Source organism: Callionymus lyra, chromosome 3 (genome assembly GCF_982586985.1).
Source record: "Callionymus lyra chromosome 3, fCalLyr1.hap1.1, whole genome shotgun sequence".
Lineage (NCBI taxonomy): Eukaryota > Metazoa > Chordata > Actinopteri > Syngnathiformes > Callionymidae > Callionymus > Callionymus lyra.
Genome location: NC_141820.1, coordinates 25,447,448 through 25,468,132, shown reverse-complemented (window position 1 = coordinate 25,468,132; position 20,685 = coordinate 25,447,448). Strand labels below are relative to the sequence as shown.

Genomic DNA, 20,685 nt, shown 5'->3' with positions numbered 1-20,685 from the left:
TTGATAGGGGTATAGATGGGATTTAAATTGAAGATTGTCGTTCAATCCCCTTTTCGGGTTACAGGTCAAATGTGGCAGCAGATGGCAGCAAAGAGCACATACCATCAGTTGCATTCCTGTCATTTTATCTGGTACAAATATTTATATTTTAATTTCCTCTTTTTTTCAAGAACATTCTGGACCACTTATATAAAATAAAATAATCCTTATTTTAGTATTTCGATATAATGGAGTATATTAAAGCCACTCAAATATACATATATTTACTCACTTACTTACTTACTATATTTATGTATGTATGTTGGCCAACAGGTGGCGACAGTGTCCACCTCTATGACGACCATGCCTGCTCTCTCTGTCGCACACTTTCGTCTTTGTCCAGCAGGAGGATCTCAGCGAGGGGTGGGGGGTTCAACAAGAGCGTCAAGTGGAACCATAACATATGTGCTGAGAAATTCAAAGTAAAAGACAATATTTTCTGCGCATATAGATCATTGCTACGATGGAATTTATAATAAATGATTTCACTTTTTTTCATTGTCATGACTATATCGTTTATTTTATTATTTTTATACATATTTATTCTGCATTTTAACCGTCCCTCGAAGACAAAAACGTACATTATATTTTTATTTAACTGAATATTTCAATTAAATATGTCGTATTTGAAGTGATCCGGACACTGCCACTAAAACATGAATCTGCTTTGTTGAGATGTGGGTCCTAAACGTTCTTTTAAACTTGGCTTTTCCTTGATTTTCTGGAACTCCTGTTGTGTTATCAGTGTTATCTTGACCTTTAAAGTATATACTTTATTGAATATTGTTTTGATTGTTTAAGCGCTTTGTGACCCTGGTCTGGAAAAGCGCTATATTAATAAAAAATACTTACTTTCTTACTAAAATCAAAGTATCATATGTAGGTTTTTAAAAAATATCTTGATTTTTGATGACATTTTATTGTAAAAACACGTGCTTGAACGATCAATGTGTTGTGAACTAATGCCTGATGCGCTTTTATTTTGAAGGCCGACTTCCGTTTTCTTCTCCTCCTCGCCGTGATTTCGGTCCACCGCGACCCTCCCCCTGCATAAAGAGGCACTTTGTCTCCTTGAGGGGGTGTTGACAGGAGGCTGGGGAGGCACGAGAGTCCGTCCACCTGCGCCAGAGGACCGGCACGGGGGTCAGGTACGAAGCCCTGGTCGGGGACAAGAACAGGGGGTGTGGGGGGGGGAGATCCGGAATGGATGTTGCTGGAGACGAGGGTCCGCATGATTCCTCACATGATGGTGGATGCAGCTGAAGAACCAGACTCTCTTTTCTGAAACGCCTTCCTCCCACACTCGAGCCTCTTTTTTGGGGGGGGAGGAGGGTCAATCGGTTTCGGTTCTTTTTTTTTATTCTCTCGCCGTCGGCGGGATGATCCGGGGGTCTGCAGGAGACCACGTCTGTGTTCTCTAGCTCAGCTCTGATCCGACCGGAGGATGATGTCTGTGCGCTGCTGCCGAGGGAGGCTGTCGGCGTGGGTGGTTCTGGTCTTTCTGGTCCTCTGCTGGTTCTACGTCTTCCCCTTCTACAGACTCCCCCGAGATAAGGACATCGTGGAGGAGGTGCTGAGGCCGAGAGGAGACTGGAAGAAGAACCAGACCGGCATCAATCTCTACAGGTCAGTGGAACCGGATCACAAAATCGATGGAAATCCAGTTCAAGTTGAGATTTGAGCCGCTAGTCTCACACCAAGAAAGGTTTTCAGTTCGAGTCCCTTTTTTGGTGTGAACTTCCTGCACGTGTTACTCCAGACCTTGGCTCGGTTCTGTTAGTTTCTCACTCAACCCGAGCACATTTCTACACTACCATAGCTCTTAAATCGTTATTTTTACACAATACTGTGTGTTATAGTACAGTACTGCATTGATTATTGGCTTGCAAATCAATCAAATGTTACCATGTGTTTTTTTTAATGTTTCTAGTTTAGTAATGTAGTTGTAAAATATAATTATTATATATATTTTTTTTACAATTAACATGCAAATATTTACACCGTTTGTTCATTTTTCATTCTTGCAATTAAACTTCCGGGCACTAGATGTTGTCCTTTGCAGTTAAATGAACATTGAGATCCCAGCAGTGACTGAGGACGAGAGGATACGATTTTGTTTTTTAAAACAAATTAAAGCAGTTACGACTTCGTCAAGAAGACGTCTGTAAATTCTGCAACACCGGAGTCAAGTACACGGCAATACTAAAAATATATAAATAAAAGAATAAAAAACATTTAGAATAGTAATTATAATATCAAACTTTATCTGTAAAAATATATTTTTTCTTTTTTTTTTAATATTTAAAATCTATTGATATACATATTATTAAATCAAATTATTAAATAAGATCAAATTCAATTCCATAATAATAAATTCTTATCTTGAAAAAATCCCAACAACTTTTAAATTAAAAATACAATTTGAACTTTTAGATTCCGCTATGCAATATTCTGATGATATACCTGCATAATTAATCTGCGAAGGGTGAGGAAGCTGCATGTGAAACACAAGGACACCCTGGACAGGCCACCGGGTCCATCACTTACTTTTCATTCACCATAGAAGAGATTATTATCCAATCTGAAGAGTAATAGGATTATTTTGAAGGTCGCAGCCCAAAGCTGAGATGACACAGATGCAGACCGAGAGTCGAGATCTTCTTCTCGAAAGCTGTCGTCTTCCGCTTCTGTCAACGGTTATTTATGTATCTCGTTGTTTCCTCTCGGCTGCTCAATTTGATTTCAATGCAGATGATCTTCCCCAGAGCTTCTGGTTAATTTGAGTCCCTCCACAGGAAGCTGCTGACAGAATGTTGCGACCCCAAGAGGATGTTCGCAGTCACCAAGGAGAACTCCCCGCTGGGGAAGGTTCTGTGGTACGACGGCGAGTTCTACTACTGGCACATCGTCAACAACGAGACGTATTCCCTTTTCGTGAAGGTGAGTTCCTCACTGTGCCGGACAGGAAGTTGACTTTGAGTTGAGAGCAGAAGTAGTTGCTTCAGTAACAAGCTGCCGACACTTCCAGAAATGGTGCTTAAAGATATGTTTTTTTCTGCATGTTCTGTCAGTGATATTTTGGGGGTTTCATTTTGTGTGTGTGTGGAATTGCCAATCGATATAATTAGTGTTTCCCAGAGGAACATTTGTGGGCAAAGAAGTGAGGCGGCAGAACAGCACAGACACATTTTTATTTCCTTTCATTTTCTACATATGAATATGTATTCATTTAGAAAACGTTCATTTATCTACTAAAAATTACTGTAGCACACTCGCCTGTTTGAATCCAGTAAAGAAAAAAAAATACTAAAATAATGTTTTGTCGGATTATATTTAACATTTAAGTTGTTTTAGCATTTATTATTTTAATGTAATACAACATTTAGTATTAAACTTTAATGTTGCATGATCACTTGTCTTCTCACATGAGGAACATTCATTCACCAAAATATATGAATGACAGTTAGTGGGCGAGAGACTATAGCCACACATGTTCTTGTCAATGGGCTGGAGATACTGGTATATTACTTTAATGCAATAAAAAAAGATTTTATTTTAGATCTCTATCAGCAGAAAAAGTAAAAACAACACTGAAGTTTAGCACCAATCTTTGGGTTGCTTTTCTGTCTGGTTAGGACCTACTATAAACTATATGTATGGACATGAATTATATATTTAATCATAAAGACAAAGAACAATTTATCGAAAAAAATTATCTAGATTTCTGTAGACTCTTTGTTAGTTGAGGTGTCAAAATGTCCATCACATGAGGAGAGTGGTTAGGAGACAATAAAAAACCCACAAGAAAGCAAGAGTCCCGTCCAATACGTTCATTCAGAATTCAAGCTGTGCTTTAAGTCAAACTGGAATGGTTTCGCCGACAGTTTTTCAATGAAGTGTGACAGTCATGAGTGATTTTCTTGCAGTATCTGTTTGTCAAAAAGCTCAGAATGTCGATCCATCAATCTCTCTGTCGCTTTATTTGTATTTTATCCTTCTCGTGATCTCCTTCAATGCGGTCCACGACCTTGATACTCTGAGGTGGATCAACTGTGCTGTTGATATCATCACCCATGGGGCCTGAAAGAATGTATTTCTATTCTATTGATTCAAGAGTTGCTAGAGAAGCATAGAGATACTTGAAGCTAAAATGAGAAATAAGTAAGAATATTGTTTCCTGTTGTTTGACGCTTCATGTGGACCATGTTTAGATACCTGGACCTCTTGCTTGAGGGGGTTTAACACTCCTGGTTTTGGCTCTCTGGGGCAGGTTTAGAGTTGAGCCACTGCTCTCTACTTTTAGGGAGAAACTGAAGATGCCACTTCCTGTATTAATGTTTGTCTCGTCTATTTAATTCAATTTTATTCAAAGTGTCAAATTGTAACTTAATTATCTCCAGATACTTCAAAGTTTAAATAACACTATATAAGAGAAAGGAAAGCAGGTCCAAAGGGGTCTTAATGAGTGAGGAAAAACACTTTTAACAGGCAGAAACCTTGAGCAGAACCAGACTCTGAGTTTAACAGTCTTCTTCTGTGACTGGATGGGAGTGAGGTCTGAACAACAAGACCTGAAAAATCACGACAAATATTACACTGAGAATAATGTTTTCTGTGAGGGTGACATCCTCTGATTACTTCTGTTCTGAAATAGACACTATCCTGATTCTAGAGATCACTAGAAATCCTGTATACCCCCTTCTGACCTTTTTCTGCCAGTTTCAAAAAATACATTGCATAGCATAGCAATCTCTGTTCATTCAATAGCACTCATGTCATACCGGTATGTTGTGTAACTTAAAATAACAAGCAGTTTGTGTACACGCCTTCTGAAAAGCACATTTAATCCTTCATTAGAAATAGAGAGGTCCAAGTACTCTGACATGGTAACACCGTTTTTTTTATCAGGGTTTTGGTCGTATAGTCGAAGGTTGATAACAGAAGATGCATTCATCCCATGAACACTACATACGATCTGTTCTCTATTTATACATTTGACATCAGCTGGTGACATAAGCGCTCCCTAGTATCAGACTGAAACTCCTTTTTTTCCCCCTTTTTCACGGCTTTAAGACGACAAAAGTTGAAGATTTTCCACTATAAATAACTATAATAGATATAATTTCCTTGTTACTTGTAAATTACTTTATTACAGATAACAATTAAATCAGTAATAATATATTTATAATAACATAATGAGGGTTTATTTTTCTTCTTTTTTTTAAACATGATTCATTGTAATGTCAGAAGGTCGTAGAGGCCAAGTCTGTAAAAGACAAACAGAGAAGAACGATCAGGGGTCAACAACCTTTATGTAACTTTAACAGCACCCGAACCATCTGTTTTTTTGACACTATCTTCAATAGTGAAACAAGAAAGGAACATCAAACATTATTAGTTTGTGTATATTTAGTGTATTTCAAACTTATTTTTGAACAGGCATCATGGGCCACTTCTAAGATTTCTGCGGGCACCATGTCGGTTACACCTTTTTTTTTAAATTTATATATACATATATAATATTTTTGATGTGATCAAAGTATTAACAAACTAATGTACAAGTTTTCTCGCAGTATAGAGAAATGTGAGACTGGATTAAAAGGACAAAAAAAGGCTATTATAAGGTTAATTTAGCCACATCATCCGCTCAACCATGAGTGGAGCGACGGACGTTGCGTTTTCTTTCCATCAAGATGACTGTTGAATGGGAGCCACATCTATCTCCTCATCAAGTCAAGAATCCTTATTAACCGACTGTGATCCCCTGCTGGGTGATGGTGAGGACCGCCTGACCCTCGTATATACTGGCTGCTGTGCATTCATCAAGGATGGGGGAGGTGAGCGCAAATAAAAAAAAAGAAAAGATAATGCAGGGAGGTGGAGCTGCACATTGTGTATTTGTGTATTGTTGTACCTGAGAAGGCTCTAATGGATCCTGAGCTGCCAAAGGAATGCTAAAATACGTCATTAGCATTAGGATCCTTTAAGAGTGGAATAGTTACTGATTTTATTTGCTCTCCGCCTGTCATTTACATTAGCATGGGGGATGTGTGTTGACATGGAAACAGCTTGTCAAATGCTCTGCTTGCTCCGGAAGTGCTCGTCTTCAGTGCTCGACGACGGATTTCTTGTCGTGGGTTGAGTTTTCAAACTGATTTAGAGCCGCAGGTGCGTCTAGAACAACTGGCTCGACGTGTTTATGTCTTGTGTGAACTGGATAGTCAAGATATGTTCGGTGAATCTTAAGTACACTTCGTCGAGGCGCTCATTACTTGGAAATGCTGCGTTTGAAAAAGAGATACCGGCTGTGGGGTCGTGAGATTTGTCTGAGTTTATAGCCGGGTGCGGTGAAACGAAGAGGGAGCTCAGGCTTCTGTGATTGTACGTCTGGGAAAGCTGGCACTTACGGCATCAGGGCATCTGCCAATTATGACCCGGGCACGGATGGTCGACCGGTCAGCGGCGCCACCTCGGTTGAATCTCCTGGTTGAGTCCAGTGAAGCATATTTACGCTCCACTTCTCGTCATTAAACAGCACAGATGAAGAGGCAGGACAAATGGATGCAAGCCAACAAACCTCATAACTGACATTCTTTGCTCTGATGACACATACTTGACAATGGAGTCATTACTTAAGTACATAACATAAGAGAGTGTTTACCGGATCTTCCAGAAACAATTACTTCGTCTCTAATTACAAGTCTCGTCTTTTGATGTTTCATAGATGTATGATTACTGTTTTAGTCAATGGATAGTGGATCTTAAATCAAGTGAAGTAGATGATAACCTCCAACTCATGTCAAACTCCAACTCTACTCACTCCCTTGTTTCAAATGTTGAAGTCTTCCTCTCAAAGATACAGTAAGTCCCTCATCGTGACCATGTTTTATTGCTTTTTAAAGTTCTACAAGTCTGAAATTTTGGCGAACGAGAGGTTACGAGAGCGTCCACTATGACGTAATAATGGTTTCACTCCTCCTCCAGGTGTAATCACGCCCTGCTTTCTTTATACAAAAATTCCCTGGAGGTTGACACTTGGGATTGATGACATGCAGTGACAAATCACAGCAGAGTGGGTGTGGGCGTCGGTATGGTAAACAAAATGTCATCTCTAGAAAAGTGTTTTAAGTGGGCTTAAGTACATTTTCTAATGTAAATATTTAAATGAAAATAGAGTTTTGTACAAGCAGACACATACTGATGATACAATAGAGTCCAACATCTATTTAAGACACACTTAAATCAACACATTAGTTGAACTTTGAGGTAAAAAACTGATGAATTAATGATTAAAGATATATACACACAATCGGAAGAAAAGATAAAAAAAATATACAAAAATCAATAGCTTAAACAGTAAATGCAGCGATGGATGCACAGATATAAGGACATTCAATTAAATTCAAAAATAAATGTGGGGTCCTAGTGTTTAGAACGACTGCGTCAACAGCAAAAGAAAGTTTAGCTTCCAGCTTAAGGCAACTTGTGTACATTTCTGTGTGTAGTTCTTCTCCCTGTGCTCGCATGGGTTTACTCCGGGTACTGTGGTTTCCTTCCACAGTCCACAAACATACAGATGAGTAATTCAAATAATAATAATAATGAAATAGTTTGTGGTAAATCGACAGAAGCATTGAAATGAGGGATAAATACATGCTAAATGTAAGAAGAAGTCATTTATGATTAAAAATATATATATACACTTAACTTAAATAACATACTGCACTCAGTCAAATTTCCTGACCTGGCTCCTCGGTTGGCCTTTATCCCTCTGCAAATTTAAAAAAACATTTTTCTTTTACTTATTTTCTGTAGACAGTATTTACAGACTGATTTTATTAAGCATATTGACGGTCCGCCGGCAACTGCTCACACTGCTCTGTGGGTCTGCATTGCTCGTGGTACGATGGACACTCATCGTTTGCTCTCATTTTATGACGTGTACTATGTCAACAGGAGGTCTGGTGAGTAGACCTTGGACCAGGAAGGGAGATAACCGTCCTCATCTTTAGTCGGTCAAACCTTTATTACAACGAAAGGAAACTGACAAGTGGTTGAAAATGAAGGCACCAATAAAACATCTGGAGTATTTGCGTGTGTGTTTGCCACATTTATACTCAGCTTTGAACTAAATGTGTATTTACCAAACTGTTCATAACCGGAATTATGAGTCGTGATTGTCATTTGATGCTTATCTCACCATCAACTTCCTTTATTTACTGTCATCGATAATCTTGGTACAGTAGCTAATCGTACATGTCATGATATTAACAGGAACATTAATCTACTTTGATGCTAACTGTGGGGTTACATCAAATGACCCAGGGCAGATGTAGCACAAAGATCCAACTATAATTGTTGACATTTGTTTGTTTTTTTGTCTCAAAACAGATCAATGTGAGTCACAATATTGTAGCATGTATTGGAGGTGATCCAGTTTTTTTTCTTCTACAACTCCTATGCTATTCTAAGCTCCTCCGGGAACAATAAATTACTTGGCGAGTCAGATTTGGGTTTCATGAGTTTAAACCTTTGGAATACAGCTGTTTGACAGAATATTGTAGACCATGTTTGTTAGACAGTTTGTCGTCATTTTTTCCCGTAAAATCTTGTCACTCATGTGTTGATGTTAGTGTTCAATAGATCGTACAACTCTATCAGTATGTGTCTGTTTGTCTGTGTTGAAATATTGGAAAATGTACCTAAGTCCCGTCCACTGAAAACACCTGTTTTTTCTGGAGATTAAATCTTGTTTACCGTAACCACACCCACTCTGCTGTGATTGGTCAAACATTGAGGTTTGTCACTGCGCGTGTTCAAAACCCTGGAAGTCTCCACCTCTAATAATTATTACATCATAATGGACTGTGCTCCAGTAACCTATTGTTCGCGAAGGAGAACTTTATAAAGAAATAAGTTCAAAACATGGTCATGATGAGAGACTTACTGCATCTTGGAGAGGAAGACTTCAACATTTGAAACACTGGAGCGAGTCAGGAAATTGTGAGCTTGGCATTAGTTGTCCTTTAATATGTTGTATCGTTTGCATAATCTCTAGATTTATATAACTTGATTCACAGGTTTCCTCAGGTCAACACGGTCAATAAGTGACTCTTAATCTGTACCTATGTGTGACAGTGTTTGTGATGGGCTGACTGCTCGTCCATGTTATTCCAAATCTCTTGTCTAAGATAGCAAAGATAGGTCTGCAGTCAAACATGAGGGGAAGAGATAAAGAAAAAAATTATTCATCTATTAAACCGTTGCATTGGCTTTTAACTGAAGGGGAAAATGGCCCGGTAGTCGCTGATAACACATTAGATTAGAAGTTTGCAACTAAACAGCCCTGGACAAGCAGAGGAAATGAAGCTGAATGTCAGAATTGTAACAGTAAATGCTCAACATAGAAAGAAAAAAAATGAAAGGAAAAATAACGGCCTTAAAGTATAATAATAAATAATAATATAATTGATATCAAACTTCTGTTCTTTTTTGGCACCAGAATGCTTTCAAAACATGCTTCATTTTTCTGAAGTAAAACTAGTAAGTGACAAAGGTAGTGAACATAAGATTAACTTGTCAAAAGTATTCTTTTGCTCTCTTTCTATAAGGAAAAAGCTTGAAGTAAAAATTTAACAAAGCTAAAAAATGTTGCACAAGATTTGTGCTACATGTAATGTCATTCCTTAGAAACTGTCTCAAAAATTGTTACAAACAAAGATTTTGGATCAATACTCAGCTCTACTTACAAACATTATACATGTAGACATGTAGACATATTCATGAATGAACATGTTACTCTGGAAAACTTGAAACATGATGTTTCTTAGGTGTTAAATCACAGTTAACAACATGACCCCATGACTTATTTCTTGGACAAGAGCTGTTTGTAATCAACTTCCGCGGCTGTTCAAGTACTTCGTGGTTCCCAATGAAATCGTGTTTTTCAAACAAGTCATCCTGAAACCACCACATGACCGGGGGGGGAAGTTTCTCAGCCTGATCTCTGCTATGATACAGAAGCAATTTCACACTAAAAAGAAAATAAAACAAATGCTTGAGTGTGATTGTTAAAACTAACCAACACATTTTAGTTTTGTTTTTTTCCAAGAACGAGGACAATTTCACGATTACTGGGATGTATACTGATTCAAAATTAATTCATTTTCAATTACTTTAATACATTTTTGTTATTAATACTAGTTATCTTTTAGTTTTTTTCCTATGAAAAAATAATTTATGGTATAAGGAGTAAATAGAAAGAGTTTTCACTTAAGATATTTACTTCTTTATTTCCTGTTAATAATTAGTAATTAAGGTCTTGTTTAAACGCCTTAATATTACGCTATTGAGGGTAGACTATAGTCACAATGAACAAGGTGTGAGATAGTACTTCATAAAGTTTAAAAAGTAAACATAATACCTTGGCCTGGATCGTTTTAAATAGGAAGTGGAAGTTCTACTATGTTTTTTTTTAGAATAAACTCATTGCAATGGTGTTAAAGTAGTTGTCAAGCAGTTTTTTTGTCGCCGACATCGTCATTTTAAAGTAATTCCCTATCAAATTCAACATGGATGTCTTTTTTTTTGTAGGATTTGAAATAAAGTAATCTGTCATGAAAACGTTGAACCAATCTGGATATTGAATTTTCATATTGTGAAGGTCTACCATTTTTTTTACAACACTTCCAAAACTTGCTTTTTATCCTTTTATGATTCATCTGATTAACTGTTGGAGAACTGCTGCTGTTGTTAAAAGGACTAAACGTCGTCCCTCTCCCAGAACAACCCTCTGCAACTGCCCCTGAAGAAATGTGCTGTGGTCGGCAACGGAGGAATCCTGAGACACAGCAAGTGTGGACGGGACATTGAACAGGCCGACTTCATCATGCGGTAAGACGCCACGGAGAGCGTGATTTATTTGAGGTTCCGGCAGCTCTTCTGAACATTCTTCTGCAGCCAAAGCCTGCAGAGAAAGCGAGAGAGCCAAGAAAAAGTAGGCCAGAGAGAAGAGAGGGAATTATAGATGCCAGCAAATATAAATATTATGAAAGTTTAAAGATTGTTTTAATATTACAAAAAATGAGCTCAAAAACGACTTAAGTTTATGAGTGAAATCATTATTTTTCTTGTTAAAACATATCAACTGGTTAAGGGAACAGAGATTTATTTTTTAAGGCCATTTTATCTGTTTAGAACTGCACAGATTCTCATTTTAATCTCTTTAATCTCATTTTTGATGTGTCCCAAAAAGTTTTTGATTTGGTAAATGGATTCATAGGCTGTTTTTTTCAAGTTAGTTGGAAACTTTCCCGGAAAGAAAAAAGAAATATGACTCAAAAGAAAAACTACATTTCCTGCATTTAGTCATTTTTATGTTGCAAAACAAATACATTGTTCAAGGTTGATGCACTATCAATACAACTTGCTTAATGGGATTCTTGGCTGGTTTCCTGATATTGTTTGGTTTATATACTGTATGATTATCTATTTTTTAATCATAAATAAATATTTGCTGTATTTTATCCTCTTTTTTTTACCTTAGAAATGATACATTCAGAGTCAACCCGGGCTGAATAAGCAACGCAAATTTGAGATTAATAACATTTAAATTTAACACTTGTGTGTTGATCTTTAATGTACATAAACAGACCATGGAATGGTTGTGTACTGAAACAGGAATTCATTACATTCACTTTCCCAGTAACAAAGGATTGACAAAGAAGCAAATTATCAGACTTTTTACACATTTGTATTGATATATACTGTACTTATTTTCATTTGATTTAAGAAATCCAGACCAGGGTCACAAAGCACTTAAACAATCAAAACAATACTCAGATCAAGACAACGAGACAAACAAAGGATTTGCAAAACAAACCACGGCAGTAGAAACAAATTAGGCAAATAGAGGTCGGACCAGGACGTACTACACTTGTTTCGCGACTTAATAAAACTCTCTCATGACAGGCCTGAAAAGATTCCCATGAGCGTCAGACAAAGGTGTTGAGAAATTAAAAAGGATGTAATATGGGTCATGTGCTAGAACATTTTGTTTTGCTGTCTGCAGGTGCAACCTCCCGCCACTGTCGGCGGAACACGTGGAAGATGTGGGAACCAAAACCAACCTGGTGACGGCCAACCCCAGCATTATAGAGAAGAGGTTAGTTTTGCAACAGGAACTTGTGTATCTCCTGCAACATTCTACCACATTTAGATGTAGACATGTAAATTAGATACTAAATGGAGGTTTGGAATTACCCACATGGGGAAGCCCTGACCTTTGACTAAAAACAAGTTCAAGGGAAACTTATGTGAGTATTTAAGTGTGTCTTAAATAGATGTTGGACTCTATTGTATCATCAGTATGTGTTTGTTTGAAATATTTACATTAGAAAATGTGATTAAGCCCCGCCCACTGACAACACTTTTCTGGGGATGAAATCTTCTTTACCATAACCACACCCACTCCTCTTTGATTGGCCAAAAATCAAGGTTTGTCATCCAGCGTCATCAATCCTCAGTCTCCACCTCCAGGGGACTTGTTGTATAAAGAAAGCGAGGAGGAGCGAAGCTGGAGGACGAGGGAAGACATTAATAAGTCATAATGGACTCCGCTCTCGTAACCTTTCGTTTGCCGAGATTGCAGACGGGGGGAAACTTTATAAAGTAATAACTTTAAAACATGGCCATGATGAGGGACTTCAACATTTGAAACTTGTGAGTAAGTCAGGAGAGTTGAATTGGCCTCTAATAAAAAACTTCAGTTGAACCCAAATAAAGAGTAGATCTGTATTGATCCCATTGAAAATTTCCATTGGGAATATCTCCGGTCTTCCTTGGTATTGTTGATGTTAATCAAACTCATTGAAAAGGCTGGTACAAGCAGGGAAGATAGAAAACTAGTCATACTTCATCTGCCATCCACAAAAACTTTCATGAACACAATTGTCCAGATATTAATTTTTTGTTGATCTTGAGAAGCCTATTTGCTATGTCTGTGGGATGAAACGAGGAGGGAAGCAATGGGGTTCATCGATTTAGTACGTGGGGCCTTGTAGAAGAATGAAGGGAACAAGAGGATGATCAAGATACAGAGTAGTTACAGAGGAGAGGACTGACTTGGCTCCACCCACTGGAAACCTTACAATAAGTCCATAAAACTTTATGGTTTCCAGTCATTTCAAACATCATTTGAAACCATATATTCCTCCCTGTGTGCACATATTATCTCCCTTGTGAAGTTAGACGCCGTAAACATAGAGCCGACTCACCCTTTCTGAATGTAATCATTGGTAAATTCAGTTATCGTTGGTAAGCATGTTTCCAGTACATCCATTGTATATTATCCAGTTAAATTAGCAAATGTGTGAAGAACTTATTATTAACTAACTTATTAATATTATTCAGGTTCATATTACTAACTGTTTCAAGTCATACCAGTAATATTTTCAATTTATCATCTCACCTTCCATAAATAGTGTGCTCACCATGTAGTTAATCAATCCAGTGGTGTTTTGATGTCACCTGTCATCATGAAAAGGAATCACTGATGGAACATTCTAAAACAATCAAGGTCAGCTTCTGTAGAGGAGGTTCAAAGCAACCACTCATCATTGTTTCCCTCATACAGATTTCAAAGTCTTCTGTGGTCCAGAAAAGCGTTCGTGGACTACATGAAGGTCTACGGCCACAGCTACATCTACATGCCGGCCTTCTCCATGAAGCCCGGCACCAGCCCGTCCCTGCGAGCCACCTACGCGCTGTCGGACTCGTCTTCCAACCTCACCATGCTGTATGCAAATCCGGACTTCCTGTACTCGGTGGGGAAGTTTTGGAAGTCCCGCGGCGTTCACGCCAAGCGCCTCTCGACGGGTCTCTTCCTGGTCAGCCTGGCTCTGGGGCTGTGCGAGGAGGTCACGGTCTACGGCTTCTGGCCGTTCTCGGTGGACCTGAACGAGCAGCCCATCAGCCACCACTACTACGACAACATCCTGCCCTATAAGTGGTTCCACGCCATGCCCGAGGAGTTCGTCAAACTGTGGCAGCTACACAAGAGCGGCGCCCTCCGCGTCAGGGTGGGACAATGCCAACCCGACGCTGGGAAGTAGACCCTTCGGTTCGAACAGGAAGCAGATGAGTTAGCTGGAGCAGCTCCAGGAGTTTCCAACGTCTTTTTCTGTTAGCCTGCTTCCAACCTCGCTCCACTCAAATTAGCATGAGAATGTCCTTTGTGAGGCCCGGGAACAGAAGGGAGTGAAGACTTACTGGCACAAAGTGAAATATTTATGCCACTCATCGACCCCCTGTATGCTCGACTGGAAAACCTCCAGGGGCCAATGAAAGTGTTTGGGGGGATAGAAGGGTCGGGGGGGAGGGGAGTTTTCTGTGCTGATGACTATATCTGACATATGTTGGACCAAACCTCCCTCTGGGTCTTTGTGAGACAAGACAGAAGGAAAAAAGAGGATAATAAAATGCACTAAGTAGCGAGAGGCAGTTAAAGGATTGAAAAGATTAGCAGAAGTAAAAAGAAAAAAAGTGCAAAATTGCAGCGATGATGCCGTATTGAGTCCTTTGAATGTTGAGCCGAGTTGCATCTTACCTTCCAGAAGTAAAGGGAAAACAGAAATTGACCCTTTATTTTAGGTTCATATTCTAAGTTCCTTTTTTTTTTGCCCTTTAAGAAAATATTTTGCACTAGAGTGGAATACACATTTCATATCTCTATGGAGATATACAATTATATTTGAGTACATTCCTTTATCATCTTTAACTAGTGTTAGAAATTAAACTAAATTAATAAAGTAAACATTTACATTCACACACTTCAGCGGAAAGGCATGGTTGCTGCTTCGTTTGTCACATTTGTAAACCTCATTCATTTGAAAAATTTAGTTGTTCAGTTGTGTAACTTTATAGACGCTAGGTTTTATTTATTATCACAAAAATCTCAGTCATTCACATAAATAGATGCACATTTCTGAAACATAGCCACGAGCGAAACAGCGATATCTAGACAAATGCTACGTCGCTAACTTTAGATACTAGCTAGTTATTAGCTCTCGCTAATGCTGACACCGGTCACAACGAAAATGTTAAATGCTGTTCAAATTCAATGAATCGCACATTAGGTGCCGAGTACATCTGCAAATATCCAAGTACAACTATAGAGATGAAGCATTAGCTCATTGCTAAACTAGCGCTATCAGCCTTACGAACGATTCGTAATGCCTGCTGAAATAATGTAGAAAGTAGAAAGATCTCTACTTAAACTCCAACTGTCGCTTTTTATAAAACTGCGGATGACTGACATGACTTTTCCAGATACATTCCAAACCATAAATGACATTTCCCCGATGTTTGTTGGAAACTTGATGAGTTGGTGTAACGTGACCGAACGGATGGCACGGACAAAAATTATTTCATTTTATTTTGTGGTTTTTTTTTTTAGACTATTATTTATTTCCTAAACCTGTTGATCAGGTTTTGCGTCTCGGAGGAGTAGGAACTACACAGGCCAATTTTTGTCATGGTTTACTGCGCTCGTGGGTGAAAAAAAAAGTGTCTTAAAGCCGAACCAAATATGTCTGCCTCGTGACGCACGTTAGATAACCTATGAAAAAGGACTGTTCATCTCAGGATTATGGACTTTCCTGGATACAGCTTAAGAATAATCCGATGAGAATCAACTTTCTCCTTTTTTTACTACTACGGCGTCAATCAATGATGAGCATCAGGTGGAAGAAACGGATATTAAAATGTACATAAAACTCGTCTTCACTACAACTGCCTCTTTTTCTTGGGTCAACCTCAGTGTCAAATGCAGCTGTGACGTTTCTCGGACTATTATGAGATGTTATCTGAAAGTGTTAGATGTGACTGTGCCATAATGCCGCCGCCACGACCAAGAACAATTGCATGGAAAGAGCATGCTGGGGGGGCGTTTAGACTCAAGGTACTCATGTTATCTTCTTGTGATGTGCCTTCAGCTGTTAAAGGGCACGTAAGGGATTTTTCTTTTGTCACTCCTCCTCTTTGAAAAGTGAATGAACTGATCAAAAGTGTAATATGAAGTTGTCACTTGATGGTTTCTGTTGTGTCCATTTCTTTTCCTCACGTTTGTGAATGAATGACTTTGGTGTTAAACTGCATGACTGCTTCGCTTCCTGACAGTTAGAGATTTTTTTTTCCATGGACTGGTTGTCATTCCTGAGCAACAAAAAGTATGATAAAAGATAAAACAAACCAGGTCTTAATAAATTGTTGCTTAAGATGTAAAGTGGCTCCGTCTCTTTTTACTGTCTTCATCCAAACTACGAGCGACTCTTAAAGGTCATAGTGGTCAAGGTCAAGGTCAAGCTGATGTGATAAGCGTCCAACACTAAACAGTTGCAACCTTAAATAAAAACACGATGAAATAAAACTCAAACAAAAAAATGATATATTTGCTAAAAAAAAACATTGATTGTGTTTAAAAGCCACATCACATTCCATCTTCATGTTTAAACTGATTGAGAAGCTAATACACTTTAAAAACACATAAACATCATATCAAAAGTCATATTACTAACATGTTTAAAAAACAGTTTCAAGGAAATAATAGGTCACTTTACAGCTCAGTGTTTGGAACTGTTTTTAGATCGAAGGAATCTCGCTGCAAGAAAAAAAGATTCTAATTTCTAACCAAGTTTGCCATTTATTAAAGTTATTGTAAAATAAAATGTCCTTTTTGTATTGATTACATTTATTTTAGTGTCTATCTATATATTTATCCATCCATCCATCCATCCATCCGTGTTAACCTACTAACTAACTAACTAGCTATAAAAGATATTCAATCCAGGATTTGTTTCTGATTTGTACAAGAAGTAATTAAAAAAACATTCAGTTAAACATTACATGTTTAAAACATAACATCTCTGCAATTACACTGTACTTTAGATAGAATCTATGAAATGATGGTCTATTATAAAGAGGATTCATGCCTGAGGTGGGAAAATATTTGTGCGGGTCATAAGAGTCTTGGAAAATACAAAAGTACAGTAAATCATTCATCCTTAAAGATAATAAAAAGCTTTGATGAAAGGATTCATCAATTATCCATCTAGTGTAAATCATGAGTAAAAACGTCCTCCTCCCAACACTGGTATGCACAATCATCTTCAGTGTCTTGCTCATGGGCACTAAAGCGAGTTTAATCACAAGGTCCACATCCCAGATAAATCCATGACAATCTGTTCGTCAACGCCTGAAGCATGATGAATGTAAACCAGCAGACCTCAGTGACTCTCGGTCACACTGCAGGAAGATGAGCAACAGTTACGACAAAAGCTCAGCAATAATGGTTAACTTTGACTGTGTTATATAGTATTCCAACGGCATTTCTGTAGCTCGTAAACCATCTTATCACTTCAGAGATACATGGATGCTCATAGATAGATCCTTCATTATAGCACTTAAGCTGATAAGACTGACTTACTTACTGGCAACACTTCCAGAAGGTTGGGAAACCAATGTACGAACTGTGGAACCATTGTACTAATTCTGAAACAAGTTTATACTTTCTCCATATTTTTCTTGTCTCTAAAACATTTTAGCAACATCATGCAATAACTCATCTCTGATGAAAGATGTCAAACTGGAACATGGTTGTTACGTTTTTGGTTAATGATTAAGTTAGATTAGATTAGATACAGTAGATAGATAGATAGATAGATAGATAGATAGATAGATAGATAGATAGATAGATAGATAGATAGATAGATAGATAGATAGATAGATAGATAGATAGATAGATAGATAGATAGATAGATAGATAGATAGATAGATAGATAGATAGATAGATAGATAGATAGATAGATAGATAGATAGATAGATAGATAGATAGATAAAGAATTAAGAAGATAAGAATGGATGGATAGATAGACAACAGAAACCATCAAGTGACAACTTCTTACTACACTTTTGATCAGTTCATCCATCCATCCATCTGTCCCTCCATCCATCCGTCACAACGCTGTATGTTCTTGGTAAAATGTCAAACATGGTCGACTCATTCATACATATTTAAAGTAGCATTGTGACCTTTTCCGTGGCGCTCATTAGCAGTAATGATGCTCGCTCGCTGTTATCTGTCGAGTCCAGACTGTGACTGTTGTTTCAGAAGCTGCCAAAGACTTTGCAGCAGGAGGATGTAGACTATGATACTAAGGCGTGTCCTCTTATCTATCCTGCTCAAGGGCAATTTAACCTTCTGAGATCTTCACTGATAAACTTGGCAACATGAAGTTGACAAAATTCCTGGAGCTACTGTTTGTCCCTGAGAGTGGAGAACATGTAGTCGGACCTCTGGGAGTTGGAGTCTTGGTGGAATAAATTGTTGTGTGTTAATTATCCTACTAACTTGTTTTCTACCTACAAACCCTGACGTGAAGCCTAAAATAGCCCTTATTAGACACGGATGAGTGTTTTTTTGTACCGGTAAAGTTCACGCTCACACTTGACCATGAGCTCTGTAAGGAGGAACACAGTAAAAGTATCTTGTGCCTTAATAACACTTTGTTTTTTCAGCTACTTTTGCCAAGTCTCAAATCAAAGGAGGGCACGTCCATTTTGGACCAGCCCGCCCGTGTCTTCTATTGATTCTCTTAAAACACACTACTATGTTATGCTGTCTTTTAACTTTTAACTTGATTCATTAAATGGTTTTAACTCTCTTTTAATTATTTTTTTGCATTTTTATTCTATTATGCTATTTTATCAACTCACGGAATATCGTCAATTCTATCATATTGTTTTTATTATTGTGCTGTTCATATTGTATTGTGGGTTGTTTTTTTTAATACTTTATTTTTTTTTAATTCTGCCGTAAAGCACTTTGTGACCACTGCATCTTTCAGAGTTGCTATATAAATAAACATTATTCATAATATCCAGATCAAGATGGTAATTACATTTTTTTTTTCAATTAAAAACAAAAAGTATTTAACTGAAAAATAAACATTACGTTTAATAAAAATCCTGTGATATAGGGTGTTTGGGAAGTGCTTAACCCTTGATTCATCAAAAGGTCAAGGTGACCCGAAGACTCAAGAACAAATGAGTTTGAGGTATCCCTTGTGTTGTGCCTGGGTTCAAGCCCTGTCTTCCATAAAAACATATGCAGTGGTGGAGGTTGTTCACCTTGACCCAGAGACAACACAAAGGATACCAAAAAAACATTTGTTTTCGGGCTTCCGGGTCACCATGACCCAGAGGCAACAAAAGGATCTGAAGGGTCAAACTATTTAAACATCCACACGATCATGTAAGGATATGACAACTTTACTGTAATGGATCATCTTGATTTAACACACATTTCAAATAATCCCTTGATTAACTGATAATCTTTAATATTTAATTCATATTAAATAATCATTGCCTCTCTTTGGAATCCACTTGCTCAGCTACGAGAGATACAAAACAATCTGTAGATGGTGCCAGCAAGTCTGGTTCCAACAAGGACAAGGACAAGGTCAGACATCTGCGTAAGTCAACTGATAAACAGATTCTCTCAAGAAGACATCAAATGCCGTAAAATTCCACAACCAACACGTGAGACGGCCATCTTAGAAGACAAGTGTTTAGAGTAGCTGACCAATCATACATGCACAAATGACTAGAGGCGTTTACCTGAATATTCATACTATAAAGAGTTTCTCTCTGCGTAGATCGCTGCTTTGCCAAGGCCCATGATCATGTAAGTTGTGTCTTTGACTTTTGCATATTTGACTAAACAAGCATTTTCTCTTGAACTCATTCCTGTGTCTGTGTCCTTCTCTACCACCACCATGTATCGATGCCGGGCAACCTAACACCAAACGAAAGTTCACTCAGGAAGTTTTTCCTTCTCACAACTCGTTCACCCAGTAGGGACTCTCTCTCCTTTCATTCTCTTCATCACTTTAATGGCCATCAGGTGCTACACCTCCCTCAACCAATCGCACGGTCACAGCTCCTCCATAGACCAATCAACACCTTTAAATCTGTGTCAGCTGCTGTCAGTCCATCTCACAGATGCTCCTTCTTCCCATGCACCTCCTATTCTTCATGGTTCAAGCTCCTCATCCCTGCAGTCGTCTTCAAGCCCCTCGACAGGCCCTCCGGATTCTAATCTCTCCTCTAACTGGTACTCTGCTCAAAACCTTTCACAAAGAGTCTGGATCTGTTTGAGGTTCCTGCGGCTGACGCAGTTTTTCCTTGCCACTCTTGCTCTCTGTGCTTTGCTGGGACTTTTTTTCCATCGATTAGTTGTTGGTTAAATGAATAACTGATAAAGATTAAAAAACATTATTAGCAACACGCAACAAATGTTTCCAGCACCAGTGTTAAGACCCCATCATGGGGGAGAGGGGGTGTAACATTCTCACTTTTATCATTCATCAAACTCTGATTATGTGGTCTTACTGCCAAAGATATTCTGCTAATTCACAACATTAAAATATTGTTTTAAATGAATCGAGGAAAAAATTCACAAACTGTGTAAAATGTACAAACTGTTACTGCAATTTAACCAAAAAAAATGTACAAACTCTGAAACAAATTGACCAACAAATACAAAAAGAGTATACAAGTAAGAGTACAAAATTCAAAAAGATTGACAAA

General features: G+C 38.1%; 1 protein-coding gene across 1 annotated transcript; it reads left to right on the top strand.

Annotated features, from left to right (window-relative positions):
• The first annotated feature begins 1,225 nt into the window (after positions 1-1,225).
• On the top strand, positions 1,226-16,321 carry st8sia1 (ST8 alpha-N-acetyl-neuraminide alpha-2,8-sialyltransferase 1). The gene is made up of 5 exons (XM_087787261.1): positions 1,226-1,665; positions 2,835-2,979; positions 10,823-10,932; positions 12,110-12,202; positions 13,673-16,321. Exons 1-5 carry the CDS (start codon positions 1,484-1,486, stop codon positions 14,148-14,150), a joined length of 1,008 nt encoding a protein of 335 aa, XP_087643387.1. The 5' UTR covers positions 1,226-1,483; the 3' UTR covers positions 14,151-16,321.
• Positions 16,322-20,685: the final 4,364 nt, after the last annotated feature.